This window comes from Aulonocara sp. 'chitande type north' Nkhata Bay, linkage group LG6 (genome assembly GCF_057382095.1).
Source record: "Aulonocara sp. 'chitande type north' Nkhata Bay isolate Kocher_YH1m ecotype deep benthic linkage group LG6, A_spYH_male_GT1.1, whole genome shotgun sequence".
In the NCBI taxonomy this organism is placed as follows: Eukaryota; Metazoa; Chordata; class Actinopteri; order Cichliformes; family Cichlidae; genus Aulonocara; species Aulonocara sp. 'chitande type north' Nkhata Bay.
This window is the reverse complement of record NC_141349.1, coordinates 37,622,736-37,647,228: the sequence shown is the minus strand read 5'-3', so window position 1 is coordinate 37,647,228 and position 24,493 is coordinate 37,622,736. Positions and strand designations below refer to the sequence as shown.

The window sequence follows — 24,493 nt, the reverse complement described above, 5'->3', positions numbered from 1 at the left end:
GTTTGAAGAAAATCTGTATTTTTTTATGCATTAATGCTTCTTTTTCTTAGAAAAGAGTGTGTATAGGTCATAAATCTACATATTAAAGTGCTGAAGTGAAAAATCCACCAGTGAACCAAAGTAGATTTAACGGTGACCTTATAAGACTCTTTAAACTTCTTCCCCGTGAGTGATGGGGAAAACACTGGAATCGCTACCTGCCAAAAGTATAGAAAGGTACCAAAAACAGACAGTCACATTTTAAATACCATATTCCCATTAAAATTATAACATACTGAGGATTGATGAAATTGTTGAGTTTTAATTAATTCAATCATATTTATCAAATATGTCTTGGAGGAGGAGCTTACTGAGCATGTTGAGATGTTGATAAATATATTTTCTGTTTTTTAAGGGGAAAAAACTAAACCTATACTTGTTTTAGAGAAGAAGGAACAGATGTAGATTCAAAGGTCTAATGTGTGGTTTAAAAAAGAAAGACGCACTGTCAGCTTCCCAAGAACCTTGGTTGTGAAGATCTGAAGTTACCCTTGACCTTCACTGGGTCTAAATCAATCTGAAGTAGAGTGGAAACAATTTAGGAAGTAAATGCACTGTACCACATAGGCTGCATAAATTCTACAGGAGGTGTAAAACTCACATCCCCACAAGTGAAAAGGCTCACACTGCTGAAAAAACACTCGCGCACAGACACTCGGATAGAGAAAATAAAGTGTATTTTTTCACTGTTCCAAAGTAGCTCACTCTTTGTCACACAGTGTACAGTATCTTTGTTTCACCCTATACAGACTGCTCAGAAACCAAGGAATGCAAGAATACACACAGAGAAATTAAACTGGCTCATTCTGCTGCACAATTATAATGAGTCTAGTTAAAAAGGTCAGTCTCTGCACACCAAAAGTGGGACTGCTTAATTATAACTAGAAGAACAATAACGAAAATATAATCTTTGGACTGCCAATTTCCCCCCTCAGTGTTTGTTAGTACAACTATACAGGTGGTTTTCAAATAAGCCTGTTCTTCTCTCCACTACCAGAACTTAACAGTTCACAATTCAGAAGGGTTCATAATGCCTTTTTTTTTTTTTAAATACATACATATATGTCCACCTGCACATGACACTGTGTCGTGGGTGTGTTTTTAAAGGCCATTTATAGTGAGCGTTAACCATCAGAAGAAGGCAGGGTAGCAGGGTCTAATAGTCCAAAAACGGAAGGCCTATGAAGTCCAGTGATGAAGTAAGCACGAGTCAGCAAAAAGTCTCCACACTTCTATAAATGCTGATCCCAGGGGAGAATTACCATTCAGTGTCTGGTGGGATAGAGTGAAGGATTAATGAGCACTGGTCCCAGTTATGTGTAAGCAAAGGCTTGTGGTAAAGGGGTAAGGAAGTTCACTGATTGGTTGGTGGATCCAACAGGGAGTCAGGGATTGTGGATATTTATAGGAGGTCACTCAGAGTCCCGTTGTACCTCAGAGGCATCGGCTCGACAGATAGGACAGGTCCTGTTAGCCTGGGAGAAAATTAAATAAAGAACCTAAATTATTAATGTACCAAATACAAACAGCGCAGCAAATAAAGTGTGTAATTTTCTGTTTACTGAAGTGATTTACAAGTCAGGAGAATGCAGGCTGCTAGATATAAACACGAGTGAGGCAATATCTGTTTGGAAGTTCAGTTGTCAGTTATTTGCTGTGCCATGACTGCCCTGCCTGAGCTTCACAACCTCAGTGGAATTTATTACCGTTATCCTAATAAAAGAATGTCATCACTCACCTTAAGCCACTTGTCTACACACTTGGTGTGGAACTCGTGATTACAGGGTAATACTCTCAGAAGCTGGCGTGACTCGAAGTCACACATGCACACCACACACCTGAAAGACAAATGTTAGGAGCGTTTTTTACACATGGTCTTGGGCTAACATTTTAAATTGCGCAAACACCTGCAACTGCTCACAAAACAAAAGAAAATCCACGCAAAAAGGTACTCACAGTGTTTGCTCAGATTGATGGTTGTTGGGGTTGAACCTGTATGATGGAAGCTGTTCTATATCTGCTTTAGTTAGACCTCTGGGCTTGGCCTCTCCCAGACGCTCTGCGAGGTTCAACAGGGCCTGAAGATTTCGAAGATAAAGGACATGTTTACAAAAAAAAACAGTCATCATATTAACTGTCGCTTGATTCTACGATGCAGTATTTTCAAACAAAATGAAAAATGTGACAGCTCGACAGCAGTTTGTTCTACCTCGTAGTTCTCCACCTCTCCATCATCCACATCCAGTTCTAGACTGATAGCAGGGGCCACATTTGGAGGCATAGGAAGCACAGACCTGTGGTGGATGAAGAGCATGAAGAAGTTTAATACACTGCATTCATTACCATCCTGAGGTACACTCAAATCTCTTGCAAATTCAGCCACGTAGTTCCAACAGAATTTTTTTTAAGAAGGAACTTACAAGAAGTAAGGCAGGAAGCTGGGGTGGTAGGGAGACGGGGGTACTGCCTGTTGAGAACGGTAACGCCGGCTTGTGAATCGCCGAGGCATAAAGTGAGGATAGGGCTAAGACAGCAAAAGAGATGGAAAAAATGTATTACACTATGGTTAAAATTTTCATGTTACAAAAATCCTACATTGTAACATAAATGAACATCTGATTTGACAAATCTACTCACCACTGTAAAAAGCTCCTGTGACAGGGGGTCGTGGTGTGAAAGGAACTGGAGCGGTGTTGAAGGCGCCAGAGCAGAGGGCGGCTGGTGGTGATGGTGGTGATGGTGATGGTGGGCATAGCTGAAACCTCCACCCACTGAAAGCTGCTCTCCCAGAAGCTCAACCTCATTTTCAATCCTCTGTAAGGGCTGTGATTAAATGACGAAAGCATGCCAGGCGTTATGGCGGGTTAGACATGTTTGCTGTCCTATTTTTTTTTTCTTTGGAGATTTCAGCAAAATCACAAAACAGCATATTTTAATAACACAATTTATAACTGATGGCTTGACAGTTTAATTAATATTAAAAGTTGTAACTCCAATAATTCGACTACTCTTAAAGAGACACATTAAGACATGTAACATGTAAAATCTTAATATTTGTAACTTGAAGAAAAAAATAAAATGTACACGTCTTGTAATGTGGAATAAGAAACAGAAAAGAACACCAATTTACTCTATAACTTCTCATCTGTAGCTAAATAAAACACTTGGACAAATTAAACAAATATACTGGTCTAGTTTTAGCAACATTTCTTGTATTCTACCTTTAGTATAACAAACAGCAACAGCAACTTTGGGCAAATAACACACCTGTGTTTGACTAGCACTGACACTGTTTAAAGTCTTTATAAAACCGGATATAAGTCACTGCATGTATTGCACACAGCGATATAGGTCATTGCCAGTAAAGCTGATCACGTACCGAACGCGGCTGTTGTGTCTGGAAAGGCAGGAACTGTCCGGGTGTGGCGAGGTGGGGCGGGTGGTGAGACATGTGAGGTGGAGGGTGAAGCAGGAACTGAGGATCACTGGATAGCAGTGAGGGAAAGGCATAGGGCACCGGCAAATGTTGCACTGAACATGCCTGTATCATCTGGAAGAGAGTGGAAGAGAAGAGAGAAATAAAATGGTGGTCACTGTAATATGTAGTCTCACCACAAGGTGGCAGCCACAACTGAGAAAACTAACTAGTTTCCTCAAACAGGAAAGGTTTTGGCACACTTTTGTTGCTCACTTTAGTTTTCTTTTAAAGAAACTGCACAGAACAAAGTGTTTTATTTTTCAAATCAACAAAGAAACCCACACACTCCTACTAACTTTTACACTGTTTTATGCCTCTCACCGGGTGGTAGTGTTGTCCAGTGCTGAAGACCACGCTGCAGGCAGGGACCTGTTGTTGTGAGGAGCAGGTAGGTGGAAGATGCTGACTGCTACACAAAGGCGCTGTGAGACCGTGAGTAGGGACTGGGGTCACCGTGTAGGAGACAGGTACAGTGCCCTGCTGCAGCTGATGAGAAATCACACCAAAGTTGAAGTACAGCCTCTCTCTCTCTCACACACACACACACACACACACACACACACACACGCACTCACACACACACACACGCACACACACACACACACACACACACACACACACACACACACACACACACACACACACACACACGCAGCTTTCTATCATTTTCCACAGAAAATAAAATATTTGCAGACTGACCTGTTCATGCAAATCCATTACCATGGCTCCTTGTTGCTGTTGCGTTGAATGATGCTGTTGCTGATGATGGTGGTGGTGATGGTGGTGAGTGGCCGGGTGCAGTAGTCGCGATGATAGGCTGGGGGGATGGAAAGCTCGAGGTTCCTCTGAACCTACTCCTCCACCCCCAGACGTAGGAGGCTGACTGTAGGCGCTGGGAGTGTGTGTTGGGTATGTCTGCGGAGTGGATGGATGGGGGTTGTGGTGGTAGTTTTCATCCTGGAGCTCGGATGGTGACAGACGAGATATGGGGCCTTGGGTGGGGGGGTGGTGATGAGGAGGCAGGTGGCGAGAGGGTCTGGAGAGACGGCCACGCTGACGTCTTGCTGGTGGACTAAAAAAGGGATAAATAACAGTTTTATATCACAGACCCTGAGGTAAGTTGTAATAGTGGAAGTGTAAAAATAAATAAATAAATAAATAAAAATCTGGAAACTGCCACCTTACCTGCGTCTGTGCCGGGCTGGAGTGAGGCATCTCTCTTGGTGGTAATGTGAGTGAGGATGAGACTGTCTCCGACTTTGGGGTCCTGATTCCCAGGGGCGGATGGGAGGAGAAGGGGTGGATGGTGGGGGTGCAGATGAGGTTAGCTGTTCCAAGACGGACTGACTGGACAGCCTCTGGCGCTTTGGACTGGGGCTTTCCTCACTCTGTAGAGGGAGGGGTGAAACACGGAGGAGGAAAGGGGAGAGGGGAGAAGAGGAGAGAGGGAATGGATATTGTGGTCAGTGACCCATGGAACTCATATCAAATAAATCAATTTCACCATGCTTTTCAGTCCCTCTAGCCTACAATCCATACCATCACATTAGACATTATGTTCCTTTGTGACTAACGGTACTTCCTGTATATTCCATGCGAGCTTACATACTTTGCATGCGTGCATCTGTGAAAGAAAGCATATTACACCACCAGCTCTCGAAGGCCCTGAGGGTTGAAAGTCACTTCCTCTTGGCGCGAGGAAATGCAAACAAAACAAGCACTCACAAGCCCATGTGCAAATTACGAGAACACTCCCTAAATTGGATAGCTTGACAAATTCTTTCTTGCGAAGTCAAAAAAAGTCAACGATACATACACAAAAACAGAGACATAGCTCAGTTTATTAGTCATCCAGGTTTAGACTGACTAATAAGTTATACACCGCTTCAATCCTACCAACTCATCTGTGAGTCACTTCACTTACTGTCAAACAGTGACTCGCACGCTTAGCACTTGGTGAGGCAAGAACACACACATATCCATGTGTCAGTTCTTAGTCACTCTTTTACGAGGACCTTTGCTGTGCTCTGAAGAACACATGGATTCTTTAAGAAACACCACACACACACACACACACACACTTCCCCATAGTTACCCTCTCAATGCTCCCCCCCTTTCTACTTATTTGATCCCTGCTTCCAGCTCCCCTCTTCGTGGGAGAGACACGTTGTTAAAGTGTGATAAAAATGACTCAGCGGCTGTGACTTTTTAGCACACATACACACAGACACACACATACACAGCTCAGCAACCTTGAGAGCAGTGTGATAGCTAACAGGAAACAGCTGGAGAGCAGACTGCAGAAACTCACACACACACACGCACACAGTTATGGAAACGCCTGCAGACATGCGCAAATTCACATTCACACATGGGCAGCTGCCACCGTTTGAGTTCTACAGCCTATAAAGAACAATAGCTTCTGAAGTTCTTTAGAGGCAAACTCTGCTGTTCAAGAAAGAAAAAAAATGTTCAAAATGTATTCTGACTGCAGGCCCAAACAGAGTATACACTAATGGCTTGCCCATAATATTGAATGTGACCTGGGCTTGACAAGTTTATGGGAAAGGCAAACAATAACTACTACCAGGCAACAAGAATAACAAAAGAGTCATCTCCATACATCTCCATATGTTTAACAGAAATGGTGATGCAGGCCGCAGTTTTGAACTTAAATAGTTTGACCATAAATACAAATACCTTTAAAAAACAACAGTTTATTGGTCAGCTCCCTTTCATTAATCAGAATGTTGGTGATTCAACTCCTAGTCTGCTTTAGGACTGCCACGATTAGTCAACTAGTCACGATTACGTGGACTATCAAAATCGTCGAAGACTAATTTAATAGTCGACGCGTCGTTTGAAGCTTTGTAAGGTCCCAAAAGACGCAGGAATAAGTAGTAGGATTTAGGAGTGTAATAACAGACTGAAACAGAAGATGGCAGCACTGCATGTACAAGGATGCCAGCTGCCGTTAAACCCCGAAGAAGGAGAAGCGGTGTCCGGTATCGTAGCTGTGTCAGGAACCGCATCCTCTTGTGCCCGCATTTGTAGGCCGATTACGTTACAGCGACGCGACGAAGACTGTCCAAATTTGAAGACTCCAACAAATGAGCCCTTCATTTCCCCAGATTTGAAGGATGGGTCCGGGTGTATACTTCGTGGCCCAACCTATCCCAGAATTCATAGCACGGCCCAGCTTACTTTCCAACAATGGCGGCAGCTAGTTAGTTTTAATATTACTCTTGTTATACTTTCTGTGTCACAAAATAAACGTATGACATATTTTCAGGTGAGAATGTAGCTGTGTAAACTGCTCAGTTTATCAAGACACCACATATTTTCAAAAGCGCTCCAACGTTTTCGGAGACGTCTGTTACGATAGCTAGCCGGGGTTCAAGGTTCATCAGAGCCGGTGAGAACACCGGACTCCTGGCAAATCGTTTTCAAACCCACCGCCGTCTTTTGCTACTCAGGTTAAACATGATATATAAGTCACTTACATAACTTAAAAATGTTATTGTTTGGCTTTTTTTTAGTATTTCATTTGTTCCTGAGTAAATCGGTTTGGCTGAGATTAAAGTTATAGTTTTTACACAGCTGAATAAACGTCAAGCAGACAACTGATTATCAGAAGTGTGAGATGCTCGAGAATATACTCCGGTGTCCTGTTATATTTTAGATAGCAAGGAGCAGACGGCTGAGTTTATTAAACTCCACCGAAACAATCGGCAAATTTCATTAAAATTTAATAAACTAACATCTTGTCTTTATGTGTGTTTGAATGCATCTTCTATAATCAATAAGACTAGAAAAGCACCATTTAAATGCCAGTAAATTTTTATGAAATAGTGTGCAGGCGTGATTACTTTACTGTAATCACGCCTGGTAAAGTTAGTTCTTTACCATCCCTAGTTACAACAGTGTTTACAACAGTGTTTCTGCCTTTCATCACTGGAGGGCTGGTCTGTACAGTAAAAGCTGGTTAGCAGCTAGAAGCCAGGCTAGAGTAAACTTGTGCACACCGTCATGTTCAAATGCAGTCAATTGAAATCACATGTAGATGGTAACCTGTGTAATCTCCCCATTAAGCATATTTGTTATTTAGAATAGTCATTTCTTGAATATTACATAAACTGGTACCAATATATCAAAATTTTCTATTCTGCCCAGCCCCAACACTAACTATGGTTTCTTTAGTATTGCATGTACAATATTATATCAGCGGACTGGAAAGAAGGAAAGATATTTGATGAAAAAATATAGAAATAAAAAATAGAAATACAGAAATGAGTGTGACTTTGGTATTTGAATCTGTCCAATCAAAGGACTAGAGCAACGTGAGAGAATCAGGGCCCCAAATGAGTGAAAAAATGTGGATTTGGGTGTGCCTCTTCAATTTTTTATATGTCATGTGACTCACCATACACCTTATCATTTGGGTCCAAGATAAACAGAATACAAGCAAGTATGTTGTAACTTCTTTTGAAGCCATGTGATAGCTGAGCAAATCCTTTCCGCCTTATCCCCTGTTAAAATTCATTCAGAACTCTATTTTTAAGGGTTTTCTTCAACAGGTAAGGTGGAATGAACCAAACATTTTGAAAAATAAATACATGAATAAAATGGACAAGGCGCTTTGAGATGGCTTTTGCTTCAGTCTTGTTTTTGTATTACCGTACTACTCTGTAAGTCGTTTTCTAGAACACATCTCGTATTCGGTGCTGTAATGAATTCAGTTTATCTTCAAAGTACGAAATTTTCTTTCGTCAAACAGGCGAACTCGAAACAAACTAAACAAATAAAAATATGAGCCTTGACATGACGAGAAGACTAAGACTTCAGTCACACAAATATGTTTTCATTTTAAAACAAATCTCTGTACATACAAGCAGTGTTTTAGAGTTTTACAAATAATCTCTTGTCTGTACTAACAAGGCTATGAAGGCATATTAAAATGACGACACACATGCATGCTGGGCATGATTGTGACACTGTAAACAAGACAAAAGGGATTTTGGCTTATAGAAAAAACTACAATGAACGAAAAGCAAAAGGTACAAGAAGAAAGGACCTGGACCAAAGATGAGGAGTCGCAAAGCAAATATGACAATCTATTAAAGCAGTACCATAAGCATCATAAATTGGTACAGGAAGAAATGGCAATGGGGGGAAAAAATGCCCACACAAGAAGGATGAAATGCCTAGCTATAATGTTTTGACCCAATTTAATTAGCAAACAAAGCTCAAACAGAAACGTAAGTCTTTTCTGCCTGCTGTCCAGGCTAAAACATAATCCCAGACTGTTTTTGAAACTAAAATCTGTGTTTTTAAATTCTTTTTTAGGATGGACACTTGGCATATATGAAGTACACATTAACAAATTAAACTTATTCCCACTGCTTTGCTTTTGAAACACATTTTTAATCACATTTAAAAGTCAGCAGATTCTTTCGGGAGACGCAACACAACATATGTTGAAGTTCAAGTTGGAATCGGAGTGAAACAGTGAGGATAGGTTATTTGTTACATAAGAAATGAAAAATAAGCTTTTCTCCATTTCATTTTATCAAAACCAGCAGAAGATACTACAATACACCCATTACGGCATTGGATGGAGGGCACTAGTGGCCCACCCCCACCCCACTCTGAGACACTAAGCTCCTCTCTTCCAACCCAACACCCCACAACCTCTCTACCAGCCTCGCCCCAACCCCAAAACCCTAGGGACATCTACTGTGCCCATTTTCATATCTAAGCCAGTCTCCTCTACTCCCCACCCTTCCGAATAACCTCCTACCATCCCCCCTTTCCTTCCATCAGATAATCTAAACCAATCTATGATCGCCTCTTCATGTGCCCCCTGCTTTTTCCCTGTCTGCCTGCCCTGTCCAAGACCCTTGCTTAAAACATGAGGCCAAAAAAGGTTCTTAGACAGGACATACACATCTTAACAAATGCAGACTATTGCCCATTACTATGAAAGTTTGATGGGCCTGTCTACCCACGTTAGAGGGAGGGGAGCACTGCCAGACAAAGGTGTGTGTGTGTGTGTGTGTGTGTGTGTGTGTGTGTGTGTGTGTGTGTGTGTGTGTGTGTCCTAAAGCAATGTGTTATAATGTGTCCTCATGTTCTAATTGAGTGCCCGAACTTGTGAACTTATACACAGACACACACATCTGGTCCAAAAACAAAAGCTAATATGAGAAGAAAACATTCTGACACAAACAAACTGACACACTGTGACAAACTGTGAATCCATCTATGGCTCACACATCCTCCTATTCCTTCTCACAGCATCCACAGCATGTTCACAGACCAGAGTGGACAGACATCCTGAAGCAGAAGTGCAGACACACCCTTCCACATTCTCTTTCACCATGTCTACATTTGGGGTATGCATGTATCCACTCTCACCCACATACACATAGCAACTCTGGCCAACAGCTGTTATGGCTTCACTGTCTTTGCTGAGAACCAAAATAAAAGAGAGGCCCAGAGACTGCATGAAAATACAAACCTAAAAAAAATACAATAGAGACCGGGTTTCTCTTTCCTGCCATGAGAGTCTGTTCACGAATTTGCACACTGAGCAAATATGGTCATTTGCTTTTACAGATTCATTAATATTTTGCAGACATGCTCCCACTAGCACTCAAACACTTCTCCCTCCCCCACTTATTTTCTTTCCATCAACAAGATTTCAAAGCCCATTTTGTTTCCTCTGCCACTGTTCCTCCCTTCCTTCCCCTCCTTTCGCTTCTCTCACTCCAACCAAGTTCCACAGCTGGAGGTGAAATCATTAGCAATACCCCCTCCCTGTTTTTGGCCTCGCCTCTCTCCCTTCCCCTCTTTTCCTCCAAGCTTTCTGCAACACCTTCCTCAGCATCCTGTCTCGCCTCTCCTCCTTTTTTTACCCGTTTTCCACTTCATCTGTTAGCTTTTAACACACAACTTCACTTGTGATGATGACTATCATTTACTCAAGTACACTTGTATACTGAAATATTATCAGTAGCACACACACAAACACACAAGGTTTTTGTTTTGTTTTTTAAACTGGTGACGCAAACATATAGTTTCTGAAACAAAAAGGATACGCACCCTTAGCAGAAAAGGGAAACTGTTTTTAGTGAAAACACTGCAAATAACGGAAAGCGGCTAAATGCAATATCCAGTAATCAGATTAATCTGCTGTAAACAACTGGACATCAGCTGGTTATTCAAAAGCATGGTATGGTATGCTTCATTACACAAAAGTAAACAACAAATACATGAAACGATGACAGCCTAACTATTTGTAAAGAATAAACTTAAACAACAATCTGCAGTCCTCTCTCACAGATGTATAATGTGCATACAGTTATGTACCACCTCTTAACATACTTTGGCATTTATGAAATGTAAAGCAGAGGCACTGCTGTTTGAGTTTCTCAAGGAGGCAATTGGAGGCAAATGTCTACACAAGAAGCCTCATTGCCTGCTGCTGAATACTAAACACCATCAAGCACTTCTCAGAGCTAAAGCTTCATCTCTGGGAGAGGGGTCATTAAACCAGTACATTTTAAAAGTTTTTCCATTTTCCAGAAATTCTGTGAAAACTTTAATAAATGTCTTTCTTACCTTATCGCTCTCCTCTCCATACGCATGGTCTGGGTGGCAGTGGTAGGACCCGCCAGAGGCTCCTGTACAAAGAAGGAAAGAACATGTAAGGCTTGCTACAAACCTTTCGAAATGAGTAGTTTTTCCTTATTATACCACTTTCAAGTCCATTTGAAGGTCACAATTGATGCCCCTGCATGGTCACAACAAATGGAGGGCACTCAGACATCCTTACTAAGCCATCTCTACACTCCTACGACTCTTTTTCCCCACTCAGACCCTCTTGGATGCAAAAAAAACTACAGCAAAAAGTCTTAAATTGCCCAGAAATCGCCATCATCTCCGCTTGGTAAGTTTAACAAAATTGTATTTGAACAAGCATTATCAGGCCAGGCTAAAAAGTTTCTCTATGTATTTCTCATCCAAAAATACAGAAGCAGCTCATTTCCCTAAAAATACAACGCAAAAATAGGCATCAGTTTTTCTTATGTACACGGCCATGAAAGTTATTTTTTTTCTGTGGTGTACTGTGTATCATTTTACAATATAAACTACAACATAAAAGGAATACCTTTTGGCGTCATTGACATTATAGCCATCATTGTTTGGAGACCTCTATTATCTCCATTTAATCCCTTTGTTGTTATTATTCTAACCCAACTTAAGGCTTTATACACAGCAGCAAAAAACAATGACAACATGTTTGTTTGTGAGAACGCTTGCTGACCATGTGTACGGCAAAAAAGTGACTGAAACACATATGGCATACTCTTGTCTCACATCAGAGGCAGTAGATGTAGGCACACATGCAAAAACACACACACACAAAATAAACACAGTAATCCTGGATTAGAGAAGCTTTCTGATGATACCGCCGCTTCCATCACAGCTAAGACTTTTACTCTTTTGTTTTTCAACAATCCTTTCATCTTTTTATTGTCTTTCCTATTTATTCTGGCTTTTATTTTTCCTTTGTCGTGGGGACGTCTCTCGTCTGAGACGTCCTCACCACAGATGGTGGCAGTGGTATACACACCAAGGGTAAGCACTCCCAAGGGCACTCCAGACAAGACTACCTTTTCAATAAAAATGAACGAATCAAAAGTAAAAAGAAATAGATGCACAAAAAAAAAATTACAAAGGTGTTTAAAAAGAGAATTTTTCACCTATCGGCTGTTTGTTTGTGGGATTTTTCCTGCTTACAGCCAGCCTCTTTGAAGAGAAGCTATGACTGACAACAAAGGGGGGAAGAGACAGAAAGAGGCAGAGTGAGGTTTTCACAACTGAATTCCTCAGTCCTTAAAAAGCATTTCCTTTCATACTTCAATCCCTAGAGCAGGACAAATAAATGGATTGAAAAGGTTGAAGTAAGTAAAGCTTATATTAGTGTAGTGAAAACCAGGCTAAAAGGCTATTTCCACTGAGATGATTTGGGACAGAATACTGGTGAAGTATATTCAGGGAGCTCGCCGGCTGCATAGCGGCTCGTCTCTGCAACACTCATTCACTGATCACAATAGGCAAAAATCCAGCTCCCTCCCTGAATGTGGTCTCACTTGCACATTGTCAGAATCCTGTAAATTGACTCAGAAACGAGTCATTCAGTTAGAGTCACTCTATAGAGCACAACACAGAAGCTACAGAGCAGGTTTAAAATGTTGCAGTAACATCGTGTTCACTGTTGGACTAACAGACTGTGCACAATCTTGGTTCTGCTGTTAGGGCACCGAGAAAAGCCGAATGGTGGGATTTGCAGTATGAATTACAATGTGCGAGGAAATGGCAAATTCTTCGACAATATCTAGGACGTTTTAGACAGTACAAAACGGATTTCATGGACACTGAACTACTGTACGAAGGACTTTGTCACATGAACCTTCATTGGCAAGCCACGGACTCTGCAAAGGATGTGACCTTCTTGAATCACCTTTTCCGTGTCTTCAGTCATTTTCGCAAATCCAATGAAGTCCCCAACTTTTCTTGGCATGTGAGGAAGCAGTGGGGTTGAACGTTAAACTGTCTTTGCCCCACCAAGTAAAAAGTCTATGACAAAGAAATGAGTAATATAATCAGCTGCTACTCAAGTAAGTCTCCCATTATAAATAAAGATATAGATAAAGTCCAATTTTACTGTTTTGGACTACAGTTGGTGATGGTTAGTCTTATTCTGCTGTGGAGACTTCAATGAGATTGTTGCAGCAGCACATGAACCAGTTCTTCACCTGGTTTGAGTGGCCCTCCCAGCTCACAGCAATTTTCCAGGGTAAAACAGCACCAGTCCAAGATAGCAGAGTTGGTAGTCAGTTGGTGACAATGAGCATCTTCGGAGAATAATAATATCTTGGACTAAAACAAAAGCAGTCTGGCCAATGAAGCAGTCAGTGTACAACTACAAGAGGCTAGGGTTAGCTGGAAAAACAGCTAACCTGGTTAAAAGCATAATGAACCAGTATTTGTGAAGTAACATTTACATACATGTGGGAAAACAGCAATAGGCTGCAAAGTTTTCTAAACTTAACTTTCAGGTGATTTTGTGTTTAAAAGTGAATTTTGCATAGCTATCTGAACAAGAGGAAGTCAGACACAGTAAGATATTTTGTTGCTAGAATAATAAGTTCAACACACTGCATCATGATGGAGAATTGGGTTTTTTTGACAATTAAATATCTGCCGTGTGAAGCAGATGATATGAAAAACTATGACTCATAATACTAAAGACACAAAGTACTGCTTTAGAGCACCACAATTCATCTCTTGTCTCTTAGAAAGTCACAAAACAAACTTTTGAAAAAACTTTTAAAAAATGAACTGAGTGTGCAGTAACCATTTCCTGCTGTGTGAAATTTAAAAAGGTCTTATCTAAATGAAGGAAAAATGATTGCAAGCAATGCCAGCTTAAGTAACTATGTGGAGAATGAATAGTTTGCAGGCCCCGCCTTCCCCGTGGCTGCAGAAAATTGCCATCGACTTTAGTTGTTTGTTTCACGAAACCAGCACAACAATGTTGGCAGGAGAGGGTGAAGGAGGAGAGAGAACGAGAGAGAGAGAGAAGTGTGGGTGACAAGAAGAGGGCAAAAGGGAGGTGCAGAAGAAGAGGACAGGGCTGGAAACATGCATGAAAAGGTGAGACCACTGAGGAGGAAAGGGAGACAGGAACAGACACGGAGTGGAAGAAAAACGAGTGGAGGGAGAGAGAGAAAGAGAGAAGAGCCAGAGAGAGGGAACAGGGTGGGGGTTGTGGCTTCCCCTCTTGACTGCTATTGATTTTCTGTAAGCCTCAGAGTGCATCAGCTATTTCTATCCATTTCCTTCACCTCTCCCTCCCCTTCTCATCCCTCCCTCCCCCCCCCTGCACTCAGCTCAGACACCCTCCTTACACATCCTCCTCCTCCTCACACTCTCCATCACTTCATCACCATCCCTCCCAGCCACCGATCTATTTCCCTATCTGCCGGCCTGTCTCCCTCCCATATATTCCTGAAGCTTTATCGCACGGCACCCACATTTCCTTTTCTTGCCCTATCGCACCATCTCTATCCATGATCTCCATCAGCCTCTCTCTTACCGTCTATCTTTATTCAACTACATCTTCCCGTTTCATGTCCAAATGGAAAAACACAGGAGAAAGTGGGTGAACAGAAATGATAGATGAAAGGATAGATGATAGATAAGCAAAAGGTTTACTTAACAAATCACCAGCTCAACAGTAACAACCAGCCACAGAAGGCTTGCTGCAGAACTTGTATGCATTTACATAGCATTCACAGAAAGTAAGCAAAACTGAACATATGTATATCACACATACACACGCATATACACACCTCTCACATCACCCCGCCTCCTGAACACATGTCAGAGCACACTTCACACCCTAGCGCAAAGCAGTCAAGTAACAAGCTGATATCCAAGCTTAAAATAGGCGGGCATGTAACGCTTGCCCAACCATTACCTGCTTCACACGCGCTTCATGGCAAAAGAGTGTGTCACGTATAGAAATGGGACTGATTCTACCGTTCTCCCACTTCATTGTCCTCCTACATTTCCTTCCTCATTATCTTTCTCATTATCTTTTTTTGTGTGTTCTGCTGCAGTCCTTGAGGTTGCTCCTCCATCCTGCATTTCTTCTCAAGCCTGAAAATTTACATCCCACAGTCTGCAAGCGTGTGCAGGTGGTTGCACATAACATACTTGAGTGCGAACTTGTTGTGAATATGGGCAACAGTGAGTAACTCACACGTCTATGTTCTTTTTGAAACCTCATCTCTGCATGCCTACATCAGAATATTATGTCGTGTATGTATAATAAATAGTGTTTGCTGAAGCATCTTTCAATGTTTTTGGATTTAAACTTTTGCCATGGTGAAGTTTGCATGCCTTTGTGTGTGTGTGTGTGTGTGTGTGTGTGTGTGTGTGTGTGTGTGTGTGTGTGTGTGTGTGTGTGTGTGTGTGTGTGTGTGTTTGTTTTACCAAAAGTCCAAAATAGCCACAAAAAAAGCCCAAAACAGTTTAGAAGTTTAGAAGCATGTTTCTTTCAAATTAAGAGTCACTGAGTTCAAATATTAATGTAATCCATTCAAAAATCAACATTGTTTATTCATATTTATTACATACAGGTTAACACACAGATATTTTTTTGCATTGTTTAACTAAAGGGGAGGTTTCTCCATGCTCACCTTAAATAATAAGTGACTAATTTCATGGCAGCTACTTTCTAAACCAGTACATTGCTAGTAAACATAGTTCCTGTCAAAGGCAAGTCTGGTATTTTTGTGAGTATGCCTGTCCCAGTACTGTCTACGTGAGCTCAAATACAGGCTAAGTTTAAACATGAGCACAGTCCAAGAAATGGCCTATGGCTTCTTCCGACATGACAAAATGTTTAAAACTGGATGTGTAAATGTATAAAGTACATTCTTTATGACGAGGCTGGTATTGTTTTGACCTTCTGCATCTTTCAACATAATAGCAAAATGTGGATCTGCAGACACACAGAAACTTTACTGTGCTATGCCATTTGGGTATCTTAACACCCACTGAAGTATACTTTGCAACTGACTTTCATTTCATTATACTACAATGCAGGTCAGACTCAAACCCGAGCCACTGAACTCCATGCGGCATGTGGTCGCCTGCTCACCTACTGAGCTAAAGTGGTGCTCCACTACTACACTTTTTTTCTTTTTTGTTAAATCCGTCTCCCTGAACTATTACATCCATTAATTTTCTTGCTCTTGCTTTTAAAGTTTTCTGCTAACCAACTAGCACCAATACTCCCTGTACTCATACCAGCTTGCCCCGTGTCCCTTGTTCTTCTAAACAGAGCCCGCACGACTGAGTACTGGTTCAGGAGCCATAATGTCGATATAACCACATCCACAGAACAGTACTACCGCCAGCAGGTTCAATCCAGTGGAGTTGAGAGTCCATTCGCAGGGTACGAGACTCACTGGAAATGAACCTGGTCACACCGCTCCAGTATGCTGCTCTTCTATTATGTATTTGTGACACAAAAAATTTCAAAATTTTAATATTTGCAGAGGAGTTTTATTTCATAATTGATTTAAGAAAGCGCATGCGTTAGAAATAGTGGTCTAAGAACTCAATAGCGTTGCGGCTGATATGAAGCTGGTCTCTAGCTCGACTGTGACGTCATCCTGTCTGTATGCACATGTTTCTAACAGTCCCATTCCTGCTCCCAGCCCACCCAGGCAGCAAGTAAATAAGGCGTGTGCACTGACGCACCAAGTCAGTCGAGTTCATAAAAATACAAAATGCACACAGCGAACCGCTCTTTCACACTCGTTTTCTTTTCTCACTCTACCTTCTGTCTTCAGTCTTCCTCTCCACATTCCCCTCAGTGAAAGACAGAAGCCATCTGAGCAACAGCATTAGGACAAGGAAAGTAATGGGCAGAAAAGGAGAGTGCTAACTGTCTTAATTCTCTACTTTCCATCATAAATTTTGACACTAGTGCCACAAAGTGAGCTCTCAACTATTTGAACTACATTCTGAGGAGCCCATTGGAAATAGCTACTAATAAAATGTGCTTGCTCTCTGTCTTTGGGGCAACTAACACATCATTTATAAGCCAGGATCAAGAGTGTACCCTGGCTCTCTACTTATTAGAGCTGGGATCTGCTCCAATCCCTAACTTAAGTGAAACTAAGCCTCCTGGACATCTTTTATCTCAAATGAAAAGAAAGAAGGTGTAATATTATTTCATAAGCTGGAAGGTATAAATCTCACAGCCCCCAAAAAACCTCCAACTAGATACTGAGTAAATAAATAAGTAAATGAAATTATCTTCACATTCTGACCAATAAAACACCCTAAGTGCAATTAAAATATATATATATTTATACCAAAAACAAAACCCAATTTCCCATTTTTTTAAAGTTTTTTTTTTTCACCCCTGAGAGCTTGAGAGGTGGCAGGAAAGGCTATCAAAACAAACACAGACAGAAGCTTATAGTTCACTGAAATATCTTAATGACTCTTCTCTACCATCCCTACAGCGTGTTCCACCTCTCTGCTGCCCATCTGTATGCACAGTATGTTTAAACAGTTCCTGTTTGCCAAAATACAGCTCCATGAAGCGCTGAATTTTCAATGGATGTAGCCTTTTAGCCATATGTTGGCAAAAGGATGAATGTTTGGAAAACACTCAGCATATGTGTGGACAGCAGAGAAGTGGATTATCCTGCACATGAGGTTTGGGGGTGGGAAGGGTTTTCTTACAGTTACACTTTACAAAACATCCAAAGCAAACTTACTACTTCAATCTACAACTATGCAGATTAAAATATTCAGTTCATGTAAATGAGCAGTCTTGGTTAAAGCAGTGAAAACAAAAGACAAACAGAGGTGGAAAGGGAGAAGGACACATTGAGGGGTAGTGTTGAAATGATCAACAAAGATAAGGATACTCAACTGTTGAGGCACATAATTGCAACAGAAGCTATTTGAGATTAAAAAGAAATTTCCAAAGGCGAGAATAAGAAAATATAAATCATGAAGTTGTATTACACCCAAATTTCCCTTTGTAGGACAATTAAAGGATTATTCTATTCTGTATGAAGTTGGCTGGGTTTATACTTGTGCTAAGGGTTAATGGTGGCCCTATCATAGTACTTAAAAAGTACAACTTGACATAATATGCCATTTCCCAGCAGCTTACTGAGAAAGGGTTACATGAGCAGGAAAAGAATTTTACAAAAGAGGATATTTCTCGCAACAAAAGGGGAAACACAGGCTTGCAGCCATGATATAACAAAAAGGTACATCCAGAGGACATATGCAATTAAACTGAAAGCAACAGAAGGCCAACATGCAAACACCAGGAGCAAAGTATGCCTCCCTCCCATCCTCCTCCTTAATTCACTCACCATCCATTCCTTTCTGACACATACCTTTACCCACATTCCCAAAGTTAGTGCTTGTCTTGACTTCAGTCAACTGTTCTGGCCTCTTCATGCCTCCAACACTTTTTCAGTATCCACACCTCCTCTCAGGTTGCACACAACTGCTTTGTGCAAGAAAGACATGCTTCCTGTCTATGCTTTGCTTATGGCCGCACCCCTGACGTGCTACGTTTCTTCAACAGCCCTCTTCCTTATATTTGTTCACATCTTCCTTTTGTTATCACTGCCTGGTCTCAGCCTAATCATCTTCCCGTTCCTCATCCCCTGCCTGCAACTGACCTTCCTAAAACTCGTTCACTGTACTTGCTTAATGCAGTCCTATGACTACAAATTCCCACCACTGACTTGTTTTTTAACCAGCTATTGCAGTTTTTGCTCACTCATTGGCTTCCTTCTTCTCTCCTCATACTGACCTTTCTTCAGGAGTTAAGTGACCCTTTGGCATTCTCTCTTACACTTAGTCTCAGAAGCACCTTTTTTCCAAACCAGATCAGAGCCCTTTCCCTTAGATTCTGAGCTAATTTAAGGTCACTTTCCCCTATTCCAAGGATCCTCTCTTGCTGACCAAAGTGACTGCTTTGTTGTTTATTTGGAGTGACAGAGTAGCAGGGAACCCCTGCTACTTGGTCAATCCAAGTGAAAGAGTTTCTCTTCAAACTAGAGGGGGTTGCCTGGGCGACAAGACAAAGGAAAGCAAAAAAAACAGAGTGCATGTTTCCACTTCTGTTACAGACAGAAGGATGGAGAGGACAGGAGTGGAGTGGAGGGGTAGAGGTAGAGTGGCAGGATTGTCCGCCTCTCTGCTGCTTTGGGCAATCCATTAAAACGATCCCTCCATTAGACAAATGTGAAGGAGGAAGCCGAAGAAAATGGACCGGAGGGGTACAGAAAGGGTTGACTGATTCAGACGGGAGGGAGAAGTGAATGTGAGTAACAGGACAGACTGTGACAGAGGTGGGTCGCAATCAGGGTAAGATATCAGCTGCTACAAAGGATGTTTTTATCAACTCTGACCAATTGGCAGCAGTCTTAAACATTTTGAGAGCTTTTCTGTGCTTCTCTTTTGCAACCTCAAGTCTTAGTTTTGCAGACATCAGCTCTCTTAAGTCTGAAAACATAATGATTTCCTAAAAAGTCATGTGAACTTTATGACAGATAAAAAAAAAGAGGAAAATACCCTTTGCACTGTGTACAATATGAAACAAGTATGAAAGAACAACACATAAAGAGGAAAATGGGAGCAAAATAATTACAACGGGGGACTAGGAGAGTAGAGGAGATGAGTGGAGAAAAGGGGAGAGGAGAGGAGAGTAGGGAGGGGACTGAAGAGTACAGGATATCATTATCTTTCATGTCCAACGCAGGTGACTAGCAGTGGAAGAATGGATTAAGTATCCCTCCTCTCTCCCAGCAAGCAAATCCCATTCTGAGAATGGAAAGAGGGTTTAATAAGAGGTGTGTAGTGGTGGGAAAGGTCCAGCTAGCCAGCTGCTTTACTCTTGTAGGAGTACGTTTAACTATAAAAGTACACCCCCACCCCACCCCCTGCTTCCTGCAGTTAACAATGTAAACAGCACTCAATTAAAAATACATAGAAATAAAACAATAACTTACATTATATTTAAACTGCAATATCTACTAAATGAAAGAAACTTTTATATGTGTGCATTTGTTCTACTGTTAGACTCATCATCTACCTACACAAATGCAGGAGAGAGTAAAGTACAAACACAAATGTGTACATCCACCTGTAGCCTTTCTGAGTATCTGTTCTTTTGTGGGTGTCAGGTTGTGTTGAAATTTGTCTGAACAACAAGTTGGTAAATTTATAGAATTTCTACCCAGGTCCTCCTCCTCTAAATCAAAATCAATTTGGATGGAAATACAATAAAGTCATTCCATTCATTGATTTGAGCTATCCATTTCACAGCGAAGCTACTATGATAGAGTACAGGCAGCAAGTCTCAGTGGGTCGATAAACTCTGAAGATAACTAGAAGCAGTTTGGTGAGACACTGTGACTTGGCAAACTAGTCTATATTTTTATTCTTATTCATATTAATTTGTCTTGGTTCTTCGTTCCTTCCTAAGAACAACATACAGAGACACAACTTTATTTCCTTGGAACTCAACACAAAGGCATACAAGTAACACACACACACTGCTTTGACTGAGTGTTCAAAAGAGGCCTCTCTTTGTTTATGTGGGTTCAGCTGTGTTCTTGCTCTCAGTCTTCCAAACAGGTAAATCCAGTCTCTCTAAAGACCTGCTCAGTTTTTTGTGTACACAGATATGCAAACACCTACTGTTTAAAATGTGACAGTTTTTTTGTTTTGTTTTTTTAAGTCATCATCATCTTCATCATTATTACTCTTATATATAACTCAAGCCATGGACTTCAATAGTTTCATTTCACTGTGTATCTCGATGGTGTACCCAAGTGAGGACATATTTCGAAGAGGTGAGCAGAAGTAAGTACCTCCACAAAAAAAAAAAAAAAAACTAGGCCGTCTGTCATATATGAGTTGCTTAGTGAGAGAAATGACTGCAGTCTTAGACATATCCCAAGAGGTAGAATCGGTATGAGTAATTTGTCTGCTGTAATGAGACCAAACCTAAACCCTGCTTTTCCCAGAGTCCTTACATTTTAATGTCAATGACTCAAATTAATTTGCAAAATAAAAACTTTATAAAGCAAAAGTTCCACTACATAACGTCTGTATAAAAAGGGGATTTTGTTTTAGAATGTTCCAATGTTTCTTTAAAATAATAATAATAATAATAATGATAACTAGTAAAATGTTTCCACAACACCCGTGGATACTACCGACTGCAGAAGCATTTTCAAACCTGTGAAGCCAGTTAGGTGTGCTATTAGCTTTAGTGAAAGGAAAACTTTCCCATAGCCTCAGTGAATGTGAAACTCTAGCTGTGCTGCTTCTATGTTATGAAGTTCACAACACTGCACTCACTGTGTTGTGTGAGAGTGCCCTCACATGTATTTAACACCCAACACCAGTCCACACATACTCTAACCAAGTTTGCTTTGCAATGGAGCAAAAACGTCACAGCAGAGGTTACCCAGGTAGCTGTGAATTAAAAAGAAAAGAACATTTGAAACGGAATACAACCTCAGACGGAAACCAAATATCTGTTAAAACAGAGGCCATGGCTAAGATTGTTTACCACTTTGCTCAGCTGATTCTCTGTCATAAGCACATTTTTTGTATATGTATGTGCATTTATAAAAGAATGCTGACTAAATATTGATCTATTCAATATCATAATATATGAGTAATATATGAGGATATTTTAACTCTTGTTCACAACTTCACAACAAGTTGGGTTATCTAGCTACAATTGTCCCTCTAAGAAGCTTTGAAAAAGAACAGACCATACGTAGTTTAGTCAAAGGTTTTGCCTGTACACATTATAAGGCTTGTTACCTAGCTACATCAATATTTGTGTAATTGACTAAAAGTAGACATGCCACAGTGCCTAAAGAAATGCAGTCTGGTTAACTAACTATGCACAGCAGTTCAACTGGCTTGAGGCTACCCCAGTCCAGAGCACAGGCTGCTGTTTTTCATTTGCCTACTGTATGTGCTAACTGTGTATCACATCCACACTATAGCTAAGTGGCAAGAACATAAAACACCCCATCTAATTAAAATACATCAAATGTGTTCACACATGCACAGACACTACAGTCATGCCAAGCCCAGGGCAGTCCCCTCCCTCTCTCTGTTAGCTTCTAAAGAAAGGTATTAGAACACCTCCGCTTATGTCCCTTCAACTCGCATACAGTGTGAAATTAAAAGTCTGAGTGGAGGTGTGACTCGCCTTTCCTTCTTGTTCTAAACCTACACAACCACATACACGTCCATTGACGATGACAAGTGGAGACGTTTACCTGCTGCTGGGATGCGGTGCGCTCCGGGAACAGAAGACAGCCTCTGAATGCCGGGAGAGGCGTTACTTCCTGGGGCTCGCTGCTGGTTCTCCGAGTGGATACTGTGAGTTCCAAGTGGTGCGCAAGCGGCACCGTTCTGCTGCTGTGGATGTAGTTGCTGCTGCTGCTGCTGCTGCTGCTGCTGCTGCTGCTGATGGTGGTGGAGATGGTGGTGGTGGTGGTGGTTAGATACCATAACTGCGCTGCCGGTCATTCCATTGCCATTTCCAACACCGCACGACTGATAATATCCAGACCGTGAGCGAGATCGAGTCCTTGGAGGTTCCATGGTCATTTGGTGGGGGTGAAGGGGGTGGAAAAGAAAAGAGGAGGACGCTTCTGGGGACTGCGGCGGAGAGCCGTTGGTAGATCCGGGCTGTACAAAGCCCCTCGCGCCGCTCTGGCTGTAACTATAGCCCCCGAGTCCTCTGCCCCCCTCCGCGCCCCCGTACTCTATTCGCTCCGCAGACTCTGTCGCCCCCGCCTCGTCGAATAAATCAGCCCCTTTAGGGACAGGCTCCGGGGTGGAGGGCAGCCGGGGGCAAACTCGAGGCTCCTGAGTCGTTGGCTGTCCAGCGGCTGCGATTGGCATTTCCTTTCGGGGGATTTCCTTCGTTTCTTTTCCTTTTTTGTTCCCTGCGTTTTCCTCTCGTTCCCCTCACCGAAGCAGCTTTTACACACTGTTAAAATGACACATTAAATGAGTTAGGAAGAGTTAAATCGAGTTGTGAGGTACTCTGTTAACACTGTACATCACAACATTCACCAAGCTGGACTACCTACACAAACAAGTCAAAGCCATCAGTTTCTTTTGACATGCACGTGTGTTGTAATTTTGAGTTAACTGGTAGTTTGGTACTAGAACTTTGCTATTTCATAAACTGGTTCATCAGCTTACATTGTGAATATTTAAGTTTTCACTCGATTATACTGTTTGGGAATTAAAAATAATAATAATCTACAAGAATGTGACAGGGATACGATTCCTCTCCCGGCTCACCAGCAGCTTTAACTTCACAACAGCAACGACCACGGCTCGCTAGCTGACGGGAAGCTAGCGTTTGGGGGCGATGCTAACATTAGTGCGCATAGCACGCTGTGGTAAAGGCGTTATGATGCTTCTTCTAACTATATAACTACAGTGTTACCACACCAGCTCGCTTTCTCGGAATCCCAATTATCCTCGAACCGACTTTAAAACAACTTTCGCCACTTTAACCCACATTTAAACTTGTTTAGCCAGCCTGCGTAATGTCGTTCGCTAGCTTGGCAAGCCATACCAACCCCTCCTCCTCTACCGACCAACACAGAGAAAAATCCCATAGCTAGCCACCCACGCCTCGAAGCGCTTTAAAATATTTGGTTAATAGTAAGAAAACAAAACGGTGTTGTGTATAAACTTATTTGTGTGATTTCGCTGCGTTGGGATGAGCCGGTAGAGCTTTCCCGGTTGTATGGAAGCAAACAGCAAAGCGCAGACAGAAACATTAAAAGTGGCCGGTCTAAAATTACAAAGAAAGAACCACGGCTAAAATTAACAGGATCTTAAGGAATGACCCCGCCTCTGTGTCTAACGCTGAAACCGGGTCTATTTCCCCTGCTCTGAGTATTTTTTTAACAACTTACCTTCAACGCGCTCTCCCCGACTGTACTCCCAACTCGGATCTGTCGATAATATTGCGAGCCCTGTCTGTGAGAGTGTATGAACGCGAGTGTGTGAGCCCAGTGTTCGCTCGGTGTCAGCGTGAAATGTGACAGACCGTCAACGCTCAAGTCGGATTTCACCAGACCGGATCAATCGACGACAGAAAACAGAGTGCATTTGTAGTTGCTTCCCCCAGACACAATGCTGGTTAAGTCACCGATGGCAAAAAAACACAGACAAATGACTAAAACTGTTAATGTTAGTTTGTTTTTATAAATACAATTTTAAAATCCGGACTTTACCGGTGAAACGAACCAGTTTAAGCTCGGCAATCTATTAGTAGGGCTGTTAAATCAG

The 24,493-nt window shown here is 41.7% G+C and overlaps 1 protein-coding gene across 1 annotated transcript; it reads right to left on the bottom strand.

The window, feature by feature from the left end:
* Positions 1 to 378: 378 nt before the first annotated feature.
* rnf38 (ring finger protein 38) lies at positions 379 to 24,247 on the bottom strand. The gene is made up of 13 exons (XM_086296820.1): positions 24,118 to 24,247; positions 22,453 to 23,171; positions 11,141 to 11,202; positions 4,703 to 4,905; positions 4,217 to 4,589; positions 3,839 to 4,003; positions 3,419 to 3,589; positions 2,677 to 2,862; positions 2,460 to 2,563; positions 2,249 to 2,333; positions 1,996 to 2,117; positions 1,778 to 1,877; positions 379 to 1,514 (listed from the first exon to the last, which is right to left on the bottom strand). The coding sequence occupies exons 2-13, from the start codon at positions 23,081 to 23,083 to the stop codon at positions 1,452 to 1,454; spliced, it is 2,265 nt and encodes a 754-aa protein (XP_086152946.1). The 5' UTR covers positions 23,084 to 23,171; positions 24,118 to 24,247; the 3' UTR covers positions 379 to 1,451.
* Positions 24,248 to 24,493: the final 246 nt, after the last annotated feature.

What these genes read in the sequence shown, in the direction of transcription:
- rnf38 (XM_086296820.1), bottom strand. Translation starts at nt 23,083, where the DNA reads ATGCCAATCGCAGCCGCTGGACAGCCAACGACTCAGGAGCCTCGAGTT. An exon ending in GCACCGCATCCCAGCAGCAG is followed by an intron (nt 11,203 to 22,452) that starts GTAAACGTCTCC and finishes TTCTTTGTACAG; the next exon opens with GAGCCTCTGGCGGGTCCTAC. An exon ending in GAGAGGTGGAGAACTACGAG is followed by an intron (nt 2,118 to 2,248) that starts GTAGAACAAACT and finishes CGAAATCTTCAG; the next exon opens with GCCCTGTTGAACCTCGCAGA.